The following is a 16,939-nucleotide window of genomic DNA, read 5'->3' on the forward strand; positions in this document are numbered from 1 at the left end:
ATCCTCACAAAGCTGTTGTTTCCTATCTAAAGTGCTGTGTATGAGGATGTGGTTCGATAATCCCAATTGTTTGGTTTGGTTTCTTTTCCCTCATTATGCCTTCCACATTTTCCATTTGAGAGCAAACAATCCACCCGCTAGTTAATTTGCACATCAGAAAAAACATGAACATTAACGCTTGGTTTTTAATAGCAATGTAACAGCCGAATTAGAAAAGTTACATATTACTCAAACCATTAATTTACATGCATTGCTTTTATATGTGGTCGCTGACATCTTCTTATGTCTTTAGAGAACAACCAGTTGTCGTTGAGCCTCCATCATCGTTTCCTGGTTTCCTAGCAACAGGGTTGTCTCAACTCTACCCACTTAAACATCATCTCATGTACTTGACTCCTATGGTTGAAACCATCAACTCCTGATTGCCATTTGAAGGCAACTTATTGTCACACAGTAGATGGATGCCTAAGGCTCTATAGTAAGTGGTTCCTATTGCCTCTGCACTTCATGCACTGGAAAACCCTCACAATGTCTTTAAAGCTGCTTTCAGTACATGCACTGATTTATGTGAGAACACAAATGTTGATTACATATACATGAAAACAACTTAAAACTAGGAGTGCTACACTTTGAAAATATGCAACCGATACATGCCACCCCCTCCCGTTGGCCCCTTTCGTCAAAACATATGAACGTTCACTGACCGACAAGGTCAGTTAGTGACACACAGGTTCGCCAGCCAATCATTTCATTCAGTCTGAATTAGCTTTTTCAGACAACTTCATCTATTGACAGCCAGCGGGACATTTTTAACAACTCTACCTTAATGTGTGGAAATCCCATTTTAATGTGCTGGTCAGTTTTCTGGAGGATAAAGAATAGTGCAAACCCACAGTAGTCATCAGTATTACAGCTTATTACAGCGAGAATGTTGATCCACACTCGTGTCAAGAGAGAATTCAGTAGTCAGTGTGTGTGACCAGTCGTTCCATATCATTGCTCTGTCACTATAATGCTATGACCAAAGCTGAAATAACTTGTTGGTCTGACAATAGTTTTGACATGTTAGTGGCCAAACTGTTCTGTAGTTATTCGACGCACAAACCTGCCGCCACATTCCAGTCGAGGCCACCAGAGGCCTGTGAAGGACGCTGCACCAGGAGGAACCCTTTAACCAAGCTGCCATAACTCAAGGTAGCAGGAAAAACGCTCAGTGAGCAGCTGTGTTTGCTGTGGAAAGATCCAGAAATATGTCCTTGTAAGTTGCAGCACAGGGACGATGGCTGTTGATTTAAAAAAAAAAAAAACCCAAAACACATCCTGCTACTTCTCGTTTAACATTCGGGTCTGAAAAACGTATTAGTCACACAAACAGATATGTGACGTTTCAACTCGAGCAACACAATTAATTGCTCTAAAATGATGGTTTGACCTTTTGGGGAAAAATGCATTAATTTGCCCCATTTTGAAGAATTAAACAAGAAACATTCTCATATTTGTCTCTTAAATATAAGGTTTTGCTTCATTTTAAACCCAGTTGTTAAGCACATTTATAAACAAACCCAGTTGACCAAAGTGCTGAAAGAGAAGAAATCAAATTTGATAAAATAAAAAAGCTATTTTGTGAATAAAACCAACTTAATGACACTCAAAAAGCCTGCGAGAACACAAGGGTCTTGATTTTAGTCTTAAACATGTCGGCAGAAAGGGAGCACTTACATGTTAAAGAGACTGTTCAAAGGTTGAGTGGAAAGGGGGCAGAGAAGCTCAGAGAGGTTTTCAGGGCCCAAATCCTTTAGTACTTTAAAAACTCAGATTCCATCCTGAACTTACCGCGAAGCCTGTGCAGTGATGCAAGCACAGGTGAGATGCTGGGTCTAAAGTCAGGGGCATCTGAAGTCAGCATTAGAAGACGGATTGCCTCACAGCAGCTCAACGAGACTGTCCCATTCGTAAGTCCCCTTCAAATGTGGCCTCTCATAATCAGGAAAGACAAAGGCTGCGTTCGAAATGTCCATTTTGCTTTTCGAAACCTTCCTAACTGAAATGAACCAGACATATGTCAGCAAGGGTTAGGAAAGGAGCTTCAATGCTTCCTAACTTATCTCCTTTAGCATAGGAAACGTTGCTCTTATGACACGATCCAGAACTGAATCCTCACGTGATCCATGAAAGTGCCGTTGTTTGTGGGTGAAGGAGCCGGCCCCTGAATTGGGACACAGCTGCCGTCTCTCTTCCTGGTTCCAGTTACAAAAGGTTATAACAACATGTTATATCTTGTTTGTTTAATTTGCACACAAACAAAAATGTAAAATCAATAATTAACTGTTTTATGTTGGATTAATCTTGGGTGGTATTGATCTTCTCATCTACAAAAAAAGCAAAAAAACATAATTCCGATGATGTTGAAATAGTCCTTTAATTCTGCAACAGAAATCTTATTTACAAAGCAAAATAAAAAAATATATATATATTTACTTTCATTTAGATGAATTTTCTACGCAAATATGAATTCCATATTTGAAACTGGATTACCCCATTTAGGATGTTGGCACATGATGGATTCACGGGGAGGAGAGCTGTCTGAATGCCGCTCACAGAAGAAGAGAGGCATTAGTGTCGAGAAGACACAGGGTCACAAATGAATTCCAATTCAAATGTTTCCTGACACGAAGTTGTTCTCGTGTCATTAAAGCGCCGGCACGGAGGCGCTTCCTGCAGCGCCGTGGCCCAGAAACCGGCTCTCTGTTATTAGTGGCCTTTTACAGACACACACTACTATGAGCGAAATGATGATTATGTAACCCGGGTGTTTGGGGTGAGAGCTGAATGGTATTAAAGGGCTGGCAGAGCAGCTGGCAGAGGAGAAATGAGAGGGAGAGAAAAACGCACAACCACACACACACACACACACACACACACACACACACACACACCCACACACACACACACACAAACCTCTGCTTACCTCATATCAACCATACATCCCCTGGGGGCACAGGTACACAGCACATGAATTATGTAACGAGCCAGGAGGTTACTCCGCGTGTGTGTGTGCACGCATTGTGTTTGTCTTTTTATATATATGTGTGTGTGTGTGTGTATGCTTGCGTGACAGATGCAGACAGACACACCGTCATCCGTCAGGTTGTAGATGAGCCTGCATCTGACAGCCAACGAGCCAGGAGATAATGGACGGGTTTAGTGCTTCCTGTGAAATTGGGCCGGCGATGATTTTAGTGAGCGGGTGGGGAGCACTTCTCGATCAACCCTCTGCCTCCCTCCATCACTCTCCCTCTCTAATCTCCCCGTTCATCTCTCTCTCTCTTTCTCTCACCCCGTCCTCTCTCTCTCTCTCTGTCTCACTTTCTCCCCCCCCCCACACACACACACACCTCGCCCCTCTGTCTCTCAGTGCTGTCTTATCGACTGACACAAATACAGCTGTGTGTATGTCTGTGTGTGTGCGTACGTGTGATATCCAACTGCTTGGACCATCTCCCGCCTGGACTGCAAATGGGTTTCACAAACACATATCAGGACCGACTTCCTCTCCCTCGCAGAGTGACAAATAATATTGCTCGTGCCAAAAATAGTCAAGAAGTCTATTGAGATACGCGGTGTCTCAACGGCTTTGTTCATCTATACCGTCCTTTGTCTTCCACCTGTCTAGTGAGCGCTGTATGTGCTGGAACATGGAGCATAATTGAGCACCCACACATGCAGGAAACTATTTATGAAGCCTCATTGCTTTTCTCAGAAGGTCAACTCACTGCAGCTCACTCAAATTACCAAAATGCCAAGGTTTCCAGATATTTGTCTCTGAGATTTCTGCCTCAACCCCACAACAATGGAGGTGAAAGGAATTTTGTTTGTACCATGACATTAGAAAAAAGTCAGCCTGACACATCTCAGAAAAAATGTCCTTGCTACTGAGAAAAAGCCGCAGACCTCTTTAATTTATCATTTCTGTTGGCGCTGCAACATAGATTAGGCAAATAGGACTTTGACAGGCCTTCCAAAAAATTTCCCTGAAAAAATGTTTTGCTGGATTTGTATAAAAATCCTTGAACACGTATCTCATTTGATCGAAATTAGAAAGACTTTAATCTCTTTATCTCTTTTTACACACACACACACACACGCACACATTTATATATATATGGGATGGCAATGTTGGTCTACCCTCATCCAAACATATCTCGATAACAAGCTCACATAAAATACCAATCATGCTAAGCTTTAACATAAACATGTTTGTATTCTTATTATGTATACGTTGAATACTGTTTATAAAAATGGGCTACATGATGGCTCTCCAACAGTGAAGCCAAAGTGTATTGGTTGCCCCCTGGTGGTTGGCTGCAGTATAGTTTGTACACCCTGCCTCCTCCATGTAAGTGACTGGGACAAAAGTTGAGGTACACGACAAATACCTTTTTTCTGAAAGATGGTTTCTGTGTTTTTTTGTGGGTAGGTTTGTACAAGGGTGTATTATTCCTGTAGCTTTAGTTTTAATTAGTGATGTGATGCTCAAAGGAAATGTCATGATTGACTCGCTTAAAAAGTACAAGTGTCACTAAAAAACACTAAAAGGAGAATTCTTTTCTTTTCTTAATTTAGGTGAAGTGGCTCAAACAAAGCCGTTTCCAATTATACAATTTCACACATTCTCTCTGTCTCTCACACACACACACACACACACACACACACACACACACACACACACACACACACACACTCCAGCAGACCCCCCCCTCCCCCCAGTTTTCACCCAGCATGCTTCACCAGGTGACACAGGCCTCCATTGACTTGTCGGCTCGGGGGACAGGAGAGTCGAAACGCCACGTCCAGATTGCTCCATCGGGAAATTGACTGGCGAGCAATTACTGGCACCCATGACGTCGCAGCCAAATGGGGAAGGGCAATTGAGGGGTGCTAATGGAGGAAGAGGAAGGGAAAGAGCAGGAGAGGTGGACAAGACGTTTCCATAGTTACCTAATTGGACATGCCCCCGTTCCCACATCGTTCTCTATCATAGCGAATAAAACACATCATCGTCTTCCTGCTCTTTTGGCCCCGTCATTTCAAAGGCTGCTCTTATTCTCCTCCCACCACATAAAAGGACATTGTGTGAAAGAGAAGAAAATAATAATAAGTTGTCCCTGCCCCAATTACCTTGTTGTTATCTTATCTAAGCTTCTGGCAGCGAGAAGTGAAGGTTCTTTGTCCTATTTGTCCTACTCCCTCATGCTCTCTGCTGGGACGAGGGACGCCGGAGAGGATAGCCGCCACTTTGTCCTCCATCTTTATTTTTCTTTGGAGGAGAACATCTTGTTAGATTTCTTGGTCCTGCTCCATGTGTGACTGCACGTTACTGTGTCGATGTTGTGCCGCGGCTCAGCGACAACGCCCGCTGTTTGGGAGTCTGTATCAGAGAGAGCAGTCTTATCTAGATCTGCACAGTATCGGTTTGATGGAGTTGCCTGTGATATATTTGTGTGTGTGTGTGTGTGTGTGTGTGTGTGTGTGTTAGGCTGTGGTTGCGTTCCGGTTTTACAGCATCAGATATCTACTGTTATGATGCAGGAATCAGATAGCGATGGATGTGAGGTGAACAACAAAGTGTTTGTTTAAACAGAGACCACAAATTCCATTATGGCTGTGTGTGTGTGTGTGTGTGTGTGTGTGTGTGTGTGTGTGTGTGTGTGTGTGTGTGTGTGTGTGTGTGTGTGTGTGTGTTTTCACTGGTTTGCTCGTCCTTGACCTCAGCCTGAGGGTCCGCAGACTAGGTGACTAAGCTGTTTTAGCAGGGTGTGATAGGCTGTGTTAACTTGTGTTGCCCTGCAGGCGCAGCTGTATTTCTACCACTGTTGCGCTGTTAAAACCTTGTTTTGTTTTCCGTCTTTTTTTTCTCTCCTTCCCTTCAGTAATTCTTATGCAGAGTGTGGTCAGATACTTGCATGAGTTTTCTAACCTCCGAGCAGCGAAACCACACAGGATGTATTGCAAGGGTTTGTGTGAGAATTAAAAAGTTTTCAGCTGATGCAGACGATACGTGCACGCTCTTTTTTCTGCGTGTTGTTTCAGCAGAAACGGCTCGTTTTCTGCATCGGCGGCCAGGGGATAAGAGCGAAAGCAAAGTGGTGGAGAGATCTTGAACCCCGACAGCAGTCCTCTGAGGCTCGCTGGTTGAGAATGAGATTTACCTGCCTGGTGATCCTCCAAGCACTGTTGGTCCACGAGAGAGAGAGAGAGAGAGAGAGAGAGAGAGAGAGAGAGAGAGAGAGAGAGAGAGAGAGAGAGAGAGAGAGAGATGAAAAGATGGTGAGTTTCTTTTGGGGGGAAAAAAAGAAAGAATCCTTTGAGAGGATTGTGTTATTATTCTGCCTCAGGTGCCGAGCAGAGAGAAATGAGTGTTCTGTGTTTATGGGACCTAACACAAAACACCATGTACACGAGCTTACACTGACACACACACACACACACACACACACACACAGAGAGACTGGCAGCGGCATATCAATGAGATGAAGATGGTAAAAGAAAATAAACACGTCAGGCAGATTGCGAAGACCAGTTGAGATAAGTAATTGAAGCTGAGGCATCCGATGGAAGTTACCATTAGATCTGTGTGTATATGATCTGTGTGGTAAAAGAACACATGAAACAATCAAGTGAAGTCAGCAAACTGAGTTGGTTGGTCCACCACTTTAGTGTAGACTAAAATATCTCAACAGCTATTGGCTAGACTGACATTCTGTTCAGATATTCATGTTCCCAGGAGGATAAACCACCTTTGAATCAGGTGATCCTCTGACGTTGGCATTTGTGACTTGAAATTTGAGTTTTGTGTTCCTGCTCAGGATGATTCATAATAACTTTGATGAGCCTTTAAATTTTGTTCTTGCGCCATCATCAGGTCAAAATGTACAAAATGTATTAAAGTAACGAGTTTAGTGCACAGACTGTATATAAAGATGGACGACACATCTCCACTTTCTCTCACTAACTAGAAATGAAAATACCCCGGATATGAATGAGCCATCTGGTGCTGATGGAGCTGTGGTATTAAGGTCCTGCCAATATTCACACTCGACCAATCACGAGTCAGTCTCAGTGGTCAATCATGACATTTGACCCAATTTTTTAAAGCATCAAATAAATCAACTAAACCAGAAAAATGAACACTTCAACATGCATCAGTTTGATAAGAACGATCTAGAAACTTTTACTTGAAGTGCCTATACTGCAGCCAGCCACCAGGGGCCGTTTGAGACGCTTTGACTTCACTTTTGGGGAACACTCATGTCGTCCGTCTGTATGCCAATTAGCTAATGTTTGCATTTTAACAAGCTTAAGGGTTAACATTAAGCTTAACGTCGGTATGCTAGCATTGCCATCGGAAGCATGTTAGCGCGCCGATGCTAGAGCTACTAGCATGGCAGCGACTTCTCTCAGCGGCTGGGGCGAAGGCCTAGAAAAGGGTTGAGGCGGTTCACTACAGCAGAGGAGCGTTTGTTGGCTTGTGTCATCATTACCAGGGCATCGGACTTCACCCCTCCTGCCGCCCCGTCCCCGATGAGGGATGTCCGTCGGCTGTGGCAGAAAGCAGACGGCAGCTCGATGCCAAGTGAAGGTGCATTATTCATGCCGGGTGTAAATTGGCCAGCTGCAGTCTGCTCGAGAGAAATCCCTCCGAGTTTGAAATACACGTCCTCTTCCCACACAGCACGGCTGCTGCTCGCGAGCTGCGGGTTTCCAATGGCATCGTTCCACCCAAACCACTGTTTCATTTTGTTTCCCCATCATCTATAATTCTTCTGCGGTGCTCCTTCAACGCCTCAGCGCTACACACTGTATCAGATTGAATTATACAGTATGCACAGTATGCAGTATGCCAACCTGTTCACTCATGTATTTTCAATATATGTGCAGTGTTTTCCTCTTTTATTTATTTCGCCCATTCTCTCCCCCCCCCCATCTATGGAGGTGCCAGAGGTTGTAATGCAATTGTGAATCATTGGGACTTAGGTAACTCTTATATTGCTGCCCAACCCAAACACATTCAGGAGCAGAACCCAATAAAGCCGCAGTGATTTATGAACAGTGCTTTTTTACCGGTTCACCATCTATTCCGTTTCTTTCTCGCCAAGCAATCTTGTGAATGGCACATCTGTAAAGTGATAAGGAGAATGTTGATGATGATTTTTGCATGCGGCCGGGGGAAACCGCGGGGAGACGAATAGGCGGAGGAAAATAAATTGAGACCATTACACTGAATGGAAATTTTCTGCTGTGTGAGAGAATGGTGTGCAAACAATGGTTGTGTTTTAACAAAAAGCTCTCCTCTCCTCTCCTCTCCTCCCCCCTCTCTCTCTCTGTCTTCCTCTCGTATCTCTAGATAACAAATACGCCCCTGCAGTGAGCTTAAATGGCTTTATATTCATCCTGGGAGGAGCCTATGCTCGAGCTACCACTATCTATGACCCAGACAAAGGCAACATCAAGGCTGGTCCCAACATGAATCACTCTCGGCAGTTCTGCAGGTAAGAGATTATTAATGCAGCAGCGCCACGTGTAAGTTAAATCCCCAGAGTGGATTTTTTTAAAGAAAATATTCTTTTTTTTCTTTTCTTTTCTAAATATCAAATTCCAGGTCTGTCTTGTGCGAAGCTTCAAAAACACTGAAATGATTTTATTGCACAAGCTTTAAAAGATAAAACTCACACTGATCCGTCAGTCGTCGTGTTACAACACGGGGCTAACGGCTGCACAGGGAGAACATATTCAGGCCGGCTAATTAAAGTTTTAACAAATCCAGTTGTGCGTCTGACAATTATCCTATCATGATGCATTTTCATTTGTGAAATTTCCCCCTCGGTTCAAAAATAGCTTTCTAATTCATGGGCTTGATTTTTATTTTTTTTTTCAATTTGCTTGATCAGCAACATGGCTGTGAGAGACAAGATGCATCTGGTCAAAAAGATTTAATTGACTTTCCCTTTTAATTTCCCTGTTTTACCCTGAGTTATATTATTTATTTATTTGCCTGCAGTTAGGTGAGTGCAATGTTTGTGTTCTTAAAAAGGCAGGAAACTGCGGAATGCATCTGAAGCTCTAATAGAATTTGTGGACACCTAATGGCTGATAAGGGCAGATAAATGAAAATTAACAACAATGGGATGGTGTTCTAATATCCCTGTCAGCTCGAGCCACTGAGGTGTGCTGCCTGCTGGATAATGAACCCAGTTTTCTACATTCCAGGCTCTTTTTTCTGCAGAGGCTAAGAAAAGAAGGGAGGAGAGAAAAAGGAGGAGAAAGAGAGAAGTCTGAGATGCATTTGGGAAGCAATTACAGCCGGTGATCTTATGTGCCGAATGCATATCATAAATCACGTTGTCAGAGTTATTGATAAGCTGCAGCCGACCACGCCAGGCAGCTGTTCTGCTACATTTAACTAAGTCTGACACAACAGAGGAAGAGATGTGGGGGGGGGGACAACAAACACGCTAAAAAGAGAGCTGCTCAGAAAACAGCACTATCTGCACTGCACGCTCCAACACCGAGGCTGGAGTCTCGCAGGACATCGTGCAGGAGAGCTGATATTCTCCCCTCGCTGCGTCCACGCAGCCCCCTGCAGGCCCGCACCTCCCTGCAGGCCCGCACCTCCCCTCCGTTTATCGAGGAGAGCTGCTCCAGGCTTTGCCCCTGTGCTCTCTCCATTCTGGATCAGCTGCGCTTTCTCCCTGAGTAGATTTAGGCTTTATGTAATAATCTTTTTTAGTCCCAGCAGTGTTTTCTGCAATAGGACTGCGTGTGTTTTTTTGCCCTTGCGCTCTCTCTCTCTCTCCGTGTGTGTTTGAGCGTGCACCTTATGTAAATGCAGATCGTTACAAACCCCAATAGGAGTACAAAGCCCTAATCAGCTTACAGCCCAAGTTTTAATCCTCTCTGCACACAAACTCTTGTTTCTGTTTCTCATATCAAATGAGCACATTTGTACAGATATTTGCTTTTTCATTATTTTTCTCCTTTGCCCTCAAGAGGGAATGTAATGTGTGTGTGTTTTTTTTTTTACCCGAGCGTACAAAGTAGCCTTGTTGGGCATGTCGACATTGATGTCAAATAAACTCCTGACGCGGCCCCCAGCGTGACAATCAGCGTGTTTTTTTTAGAGACGCTGTCTTCTGTCTGGCTTTGTTGTCTGGTCACAATCAACAACAGGAGTAACATTCCTGCTGCTGTGACTCACACTGTCGCTATCTCATATCAAAGCTACACCTGCGTATCCTCACCGACATACCTGTCTTCCTGACACTGAGTTCCTCTCGTCATTATTTGTGCCAAAATGTGTGTTAGCTTAGCACAAAAACTGGAAACGGGAAACTGCTAGCCTGACTTGATCAAATAACAAAATCCAGCTGCCGGCCCCTCAAAAGCTCATTAATTAACTTATGATATCATGTTTGTATACTTTATTTTAAAAATCAATGTGTAAACAGCAATTGCTCTGAGCAGTTGCTTAGCAACCACCAGAAACTCCAAGAAGTTATCGGTCATGGTCAAAGAAACAAGCACATAGTCTCTTGTAAAATGGCAATTTGTTGTTTTCACACCTGAATCTTTTTTAAGGATTTAAACAAATAACATTAAAAATGTAATTTGTATCTGAACCAAATTGCACAGTCAAAAAAAATGAGTCTCTTTTTTTAATCAAGACTCATGAATAAAAGGCCCCACCATGTTGACAAAAAGTGATATCAAATTCCTGGATCAGCCCCTATATCCAGATCCACACCTACATTTAATGGATTCTTCTTCGGCCCATCCTTCCACCATGTTTCATGGGAATCTGTTTTGTTGTTTTTGTGTAATCTTGCTCACAATCACATAAATCAGCCAATAAACAAACAGGGGTGGAAACATAACCTCCTTGCCAGGGGTACTGATGGGCTGCTGAGCTAAGAGGCTGTGGACTATTGTTATATGTATCTAATGGAGAGACATGATCTGTCCATTAGCTGTCTCATCCAACACTCCACAGTAGATACACACATTTACTACAAAAACGTTCATCTGTTCCGTTAAGAATTCAAACCTTTAAAAAGGAAGAAAACTGAACAAAACAATCGTTTGTGTCTTTACGCAGTGCCGTGATCCTGGACGGGAAGATCTACGCCACAGGAGGCATCGTGAGCAGCGAGGGGCCGGCCCTCGGCAACATGGAAACCTTCGACCCCTGCACCAACTCCTGGTCGCTCCTGCAGTCGCTGCCCTGCCCGCTCTTCAGACACGGCTGCGTGGTCATCAAGAAGTACATCCAGAGCGGCTGAGGGCAGCTCGCACCCGATCACACTGGGTCGACGCCAAACACCAGCTGAGCTCCGGTTGTGGGACGATGCACGACGGCAGCTTAGGGCCGGTCGGTCTGCGACCTCCGGACTTGACGCCAGCTTCCATCCACCCCGTTACCCGTCCCTCCCACGCCCCCCCCCCCCCCAAAACGCCCTGTGCAGAATGTACTCATGTTCAACTACTCGGCCATGCCAGGTGGTGATGCCTAACTTCCAGTACTGTACGTGTCATGGTAGTAGTTCATCTTCTCATCCAACAGGCACAGGGGCCGTCTTAGTAATTTACAAGCTTTGTTTTCGATTTTGAGTTGTGTCTTTTCCAGATCTCTGTGAACTCACCAACTCCCCGTTTCTTTAACAAACTGAGTCTGCGCAGTGGAAGCCATCGCAGATCCAGATTCTTGTCTGATTGAGTAAATTTTGTTCAGGCTTTTTAGTCATTCATTAGAGCGGAGAGTTTTGTTTGTGGTGTGTGAAGGTTTATTCCAGTAGTGACATCTACAGGACAGGAGGAGAAGTGAAGGAAAGGACTCTGTTCCTCTTGTGAAAGTGAAATTCCTGCAGCCAGCTTGAGTTCAAGGTCATTTAGAAAACATATGAACTTCACGTAACCCAGTTCTTTTAATGAATTGCTAAACATAGGAAAAACATCCATAAAATCTGGGTCAGGTAGTGTTAAAAAGAGAAAGTCTTTATTTTTCTTTAGTAGTTGCAACCTGATTGAGGTATCATCTGAGTGGCCTGTTTTTCCACTTGATTTTCACTCATGCTCTCTGGGAAAAAAACTGATTCAGAGAGAGGGAATTCTCCCTTTCACTGACGTCTGATGAGATGTTAGAATTGGGGCTGTTCCTCCGGATAAAAGCACAATAATCACCTGTAACTGTTCTCATTCAACTTATCTGTTGATCCATGTTAATTTCTTTCTCTTTGTCTTACACCAGTAGCTCCTCCCACCTTCTTTTTGATTTGTACAATGTGTTTCATTGCAATCCACAAAAGACGTTGGGTTGGTATTCTGTAAATACAAGAAGGAAATATGTATATTTTAAAAACCTGAAGGCAATTCTGTATAAATGTTTTTAGAAAAAAAAAAACGGATAGGTTGGAATCAAACGGTATGTCTGTAAATCTGTACCCAAAAAGAGGAAATTAACAATTGTTATTATTGAAACCTAATACATATACCAGAACAAGAAACACGTCGTCAAGTCTGGTTTTTTTTGGCATCTGTGATTCTAGAGGTATTTTCAGCTTTCTCAAGGAAGATGCAAGGTGGCTGAGAAGTCTCACACAAGCAACTTAACGGAAAACACAAAAGCCACAACCACAACGGAAGTGAGCGACAACGAAACGAGCACAGTTACTTTCTGTGGTCAAGTGAGCTGTCATTTGTGCTGACTCACCTGTTCTGTACATCCATGACTTGAGTGCAGAGAATAACTCCGCTAGTTTCGTTGTCAAAATCCGCTGTCACTCACTTCTGTTGTGGTTGTGTTGAGGCTGCTTCAGTTGTGTTTTCCGTTTACATCTTGGCCACCGTGGAAATCACTCTGCTTGAATCAGGTAAGTCAGGTTTCAAATGAACATTTACCACAGAGTGAGGGTGAAAAGAACATTTTGGTACATAAAAATACCAAAGAGTATTATAATTATTATTAAAGAGTTATTTTTGATAAGGCTTATACTCACTTATATATATATATATATAACATAATATAAAATATACTAGCTTTCTGCCTTTAAACCAGAAGCAGGTTTTCCTTATTTGGATACAAAACTAAAGTAATCCTGAAAACCCTAGTCCAATCTGCCTTTTCACAGCTTTCTCTTTTCTGGATTTCTTTTTTTTTCCAACTTTACCGCACGAAAGAACAACACTTCAAATTTTACAGTTTGCACCTTTTTATTCAAGTATATCACAGCAGTTTATTTGAGAAATACAGTAAATGTTTCATTTCCAAATATAACTTACACTAAAGTAACAATTGCGAACAGGTGTGTTAAATACACAAAAGAAAAGAATTGACAAAGCTATGAAAAGTCTTGACTAAATTAACTTTGAAAAAAATAGGGAAGAACAAAATCATTTCGGGATAGAACAAACCCTTTCTCCTTCTGCATACTGGACTAAGTAGTCTCAACTACCAGACAAAAATTGGTTGTTAGTCCAAACTGGCTACTATTTATAACAAGAAAGGAAGATCACAATGTATGACATTTAAAACTACCCATATATTATTTCCCAATGTGTTTTTAAATCCATAAAAAGTAATTCTCTTGGCAGAAAGTGAACAAGAATACAAAAGTTCATCTGGTCCTGTTTCTCTTCCTAGGGTTTTACTCAAAGACAATACGTTTTTTAAATATCCTGTTCCATCCTAATAATCGTCACTTCCAGTATGCCACAATCCGTAACCACTTCAAAACGAAGAAAACACCAGAACAATAAAATAAATAGAAAAAGTCGAAAGGGTATGTTGTCGCGTGTTAAACCTGAGAGACCTGTAAACCCTTTATTCCCCCGTACACGCCCCCCCCAAAAAACCTGCTACACAAACGCTGAGCGATTCAGCAAAGTTGTTGTAAAAACGGACGCGTGTTGCTTCCCCATTCTTTAAATTTCAGACTTACAAAAAGACAGTTGACTGAATATTAGGTGTAGAACATGTTTAATAATAAATAAGAATGAATGAGATGAACATTTTTGGGGGGGGGGGGGGGGGGGGAGATGATCATGTGTAAAGAGGCAAAAAACAAAAAGTCCTCTGTAGATTCGGGGAGATGATGTGAAAGAGGAGCAGATGTAGGACGCCTCCTCCGTGTCAATGTACAGTAGAAAATAAGACAACCTGAATCTAAAGCATAAAAAAATGTTTCCTTAAAATGTATGCGATCGTCATCTGGCTCAAATGCAAACGTACATAACACTCAGAGAGCTATAAACAACTGTTGGGTTACTGCAGCAGCCTTGGTTGCACTGATCTGGTACAGAGGATGGTACTGTGGATGTTGCAACAGTATTTTGGGGGGAGGTGTGAGAAAAAGAAAATACTGTTTATGTACCCAGTAAACAGTTTTTAAAATAAATTAAGCTGAGGTAGCGTTGGTTTTATTCTTCTCTGCAGTAGTCCAAGTGCTAACCTGTCGTTGCCAGTTTGCGTTTTTTTGTGTCACCCCAGAATCTGAGAAAAAGGCAGAGGTGAGCTGGGGTCAGAGTTTCACCGGGAGGAGTTTGAGGATTGGAGGGGGAGGAGCGCTCTGAGAGAAAAGAAGAGGGCCTCCGTCAGGCTACACCTGCTCGGAACAGAGCACCGCTCCCCCGAAATCAAATGTGGCATGAAAAAATTCAGTAAACACCTTCATTTACTGCAGACAGAAAAAGAACATGTACTGTGTGGGCCACAAATGAGAATCCAGCTTCTCTCGTCTGGTGTTGAGAAAAAAGAAAATGAATCGATGAAGTCCTAACATACACATGTGAAAGAACAAAATAAAATAAAATCATGTAATGCTTTGTACACCTTAGTGATGGGCACTGCCTAGAATGGCCTTGTTCAATATGGAATCACAACACATGCAAAAAAACACCAAAAAAAAAATCAACTCAAGCAAAGCATCTTATAAAAAAAGTTAAAAAAACAGTCATCAAATATACACCGTAATACATCAGTCGTATGAGCGTCTAACAGAACATTTTCAAACAGGATTCCTGTGAACAGGCGCTGTTGGTGTCAGCACCTTTTTTGAGGGAGTGGGATAACGCTTGGCACGATCGATCACTCGACTCACACCATTATTATTATTATTATTATTTATGTTTCCTATGAAAAACTGAAGAAAAACCTTCACCTGCGGTCGGATCAGGTGGAGACCGACCTCCCCTGACTGCTTTGTGGTACAAGTTGAACACATTTAAATTCAGTAACAACACAAACGTGAATATATTTTCTTCCTGCTTTCAAAAAATTTTGTTGGCCCATTTTGACATTTTAACTGAGCAGAGATGTAAAAACCTAGATATGACGTTAATCAACCTAATGGCACAGAGATATATACAATTTTTTGCTTCAAGGTCACTGTGACCTCACTGATTAAGACCCACCCCAACTTGGGTTCATTGTCACGAGACTTAAGTAAATAATACCCACAAAAAAAACATCCTGCAAAATATTTCAGAGTTTCATGAGGTTTTAAATAAGGCACACGCTAGGCAGTGCAAAACTACAGACGCGTTCCAATTTATACTGCTTCCAGTATCTCAGCCGGGGGTGTCGATAGAAATCATCCACTGGTGGGCAGAAGCTGGAGTGGGAGCGGAAAACATTCATACTGTGAACAAAGTGAGGGAGGGAGGATGGCGTGCAGATAGCGAACAAACTATTTAGGACACGACAATCTGCTGAGACGGTGAAGGACAGAGGCCGTCTGTGAGCAAACGTGTGGAGTGAGGTGGATTTTACAGCTCTTGAAAAAAAAAAAATGAAAAAAAAAAAACACAGGGAAGGAGGGGAGAGGGGAGGGGGGGCTAACAGCTTTCCACACCTGATGACTGCTGAAGAGGACATAATCGCTCCTCATCCTGCTGTGCTAACCTCAGCGAGTTTGTGTTCGCACTTAAAAAGTTCTCTGTAAACTCCAGTTCTGGTTGAGGGTCCTCGACGGTGGCTCAGATATTCAACTAATCAAGTAACTAAAATGGCAGAGATAAAAAAAACGAGCCGCGTGATATCGGGGTGATAACTGGCCAGTGATGAGGCGCCACTGCACTTATGGGCAAGATGGGCTCGGCAACGTAGTTCAGCAAAAAGATCTAACCCCCCCGTTTTGCGGCACTTTGCATTCACACCTCTGCTGGTGAGGATCTAAAAGTGTGTGTGTCTTTGTGTACACATTTCTGGTGTGAATTTGTAGAAATGCATACATACCCATACCCAATCGTCAGTGTGTGTGTGCAAGAGTGTATGCACGGCTTGCTCCGGAAAGAAGCGGCCAGGTTGTGATATGACATCACCCGATCTGTTGGTTTTGCTAGTCATCCAAGTTAAGAAGTAATCCCAAGAGCAGCATGGATAAAAGTTAGGATAGCACCCGAGTAGCACCAGAGTTGCCCGTCACCGTTAGTGTGTGTGCATGTGATGTGTGGCTGACACACCTCCAGGAGTTTGGTTGTGTAGAATGGGTCTGGATCTGGCCAGGTTCCTGAGACGATAGCACCATTGAATGTCTCCATCCTCAACCTCGTCCTCGCGCTCCCTCCTTGCCAAAAGAAGGGGGCTGGATTTTTTTTCGTGTTTGTTTTTCCGTGTCAAGGGCTGGACTCAGAAGCTCCTTCACGTTCTCTCACTCAAGTTTGTGTCTTTGTGGTCCCAGGCTTGTTCAGGATCTACCTGACAGGTACAGTTTCTCCAGGTCACAGGAATGTATCAAAATGCTGGATTCTCTCCTCCATCTCCTACATCACAGACAGACAGAAGCACACAAACACACACTGCTTAGTTTCAACCACCACAGCAAAGTCGGATGTGTGTATAAAGCATCTGTGCACGGTTTCAATATTACTTGGAAATTTCCCACAGCAA

The 16,939-nt window shown here is 43.0% G+C and overlaps 2 protein-coding genes across 8 annotated transcripts in view; one reads left to right on the forward strand and one right to left on the reverse strand.

Moving 5' to 3' along the window:
• The window catches only part of LOC117758140 (kelch-like protein 29), a 226,329-nt gene extending 213,772 nt beyond the window's left edge, over nt 1-12,557 (forward strand). For all 5 annotated transcript variants that reach the window (XM_034579550.1, XM_034579549.1, XM_034579548.1 and 2 more), the window contains 2 exons: nt 8,405-8,549; nt 11,153-12,557. In XM_034579550.1, the coding sequence (XP_034435441.1) occupies nt 8,405-8,549; nt 11,153-11,336 (329 nt within the window). In that variant the 3' untranslated portion in view covers nt 11,337-12,557. The remainder of the gene's footprint in view (nt 1-8,404; nt 8,550-11,152) is intronic.
• A 709-nt stretch (nt 12,558-13,266) lies between these two features.
• atad2b (ATPase family AAA domain containing 2B) overlaps nt 13,267-16,939 on the reverse strand; it is an 82,589-nt gene continuing 78,916 nt past the window's right edge. For all 3 annotated transcript variants that reach the window (XM_034579540.1, XM_034579542.1, XM_034579541.1), the window contains one exon: nt 13,267-16,812. In XM_034579540.1, coding sequence (XP_034435431.1) covers nt 16,771-16,812 — 42 coding nt within the window. In that variant the 3' untranslated portion in view covers nt 13,267-16,770. The remainder of the gene's footprint in view (nt 16,813-16,939) is intronic.

This window comes from Hippoglossus hippoglossus, chromosome 24 (genome assembly GCF_009819705.1).
Source record: "Hippoglossus hippoglossus isolate fHipHip1 chromosome 24, fHipHip1.pri, whole genome shotgun sequence".
NCBI lineage: Eukaryota > Metazoa > Chordata > Actinopteri > Pleuronectiformes > Pleuronectidae > Hippoglossus > Hippoglossus hippoglossus.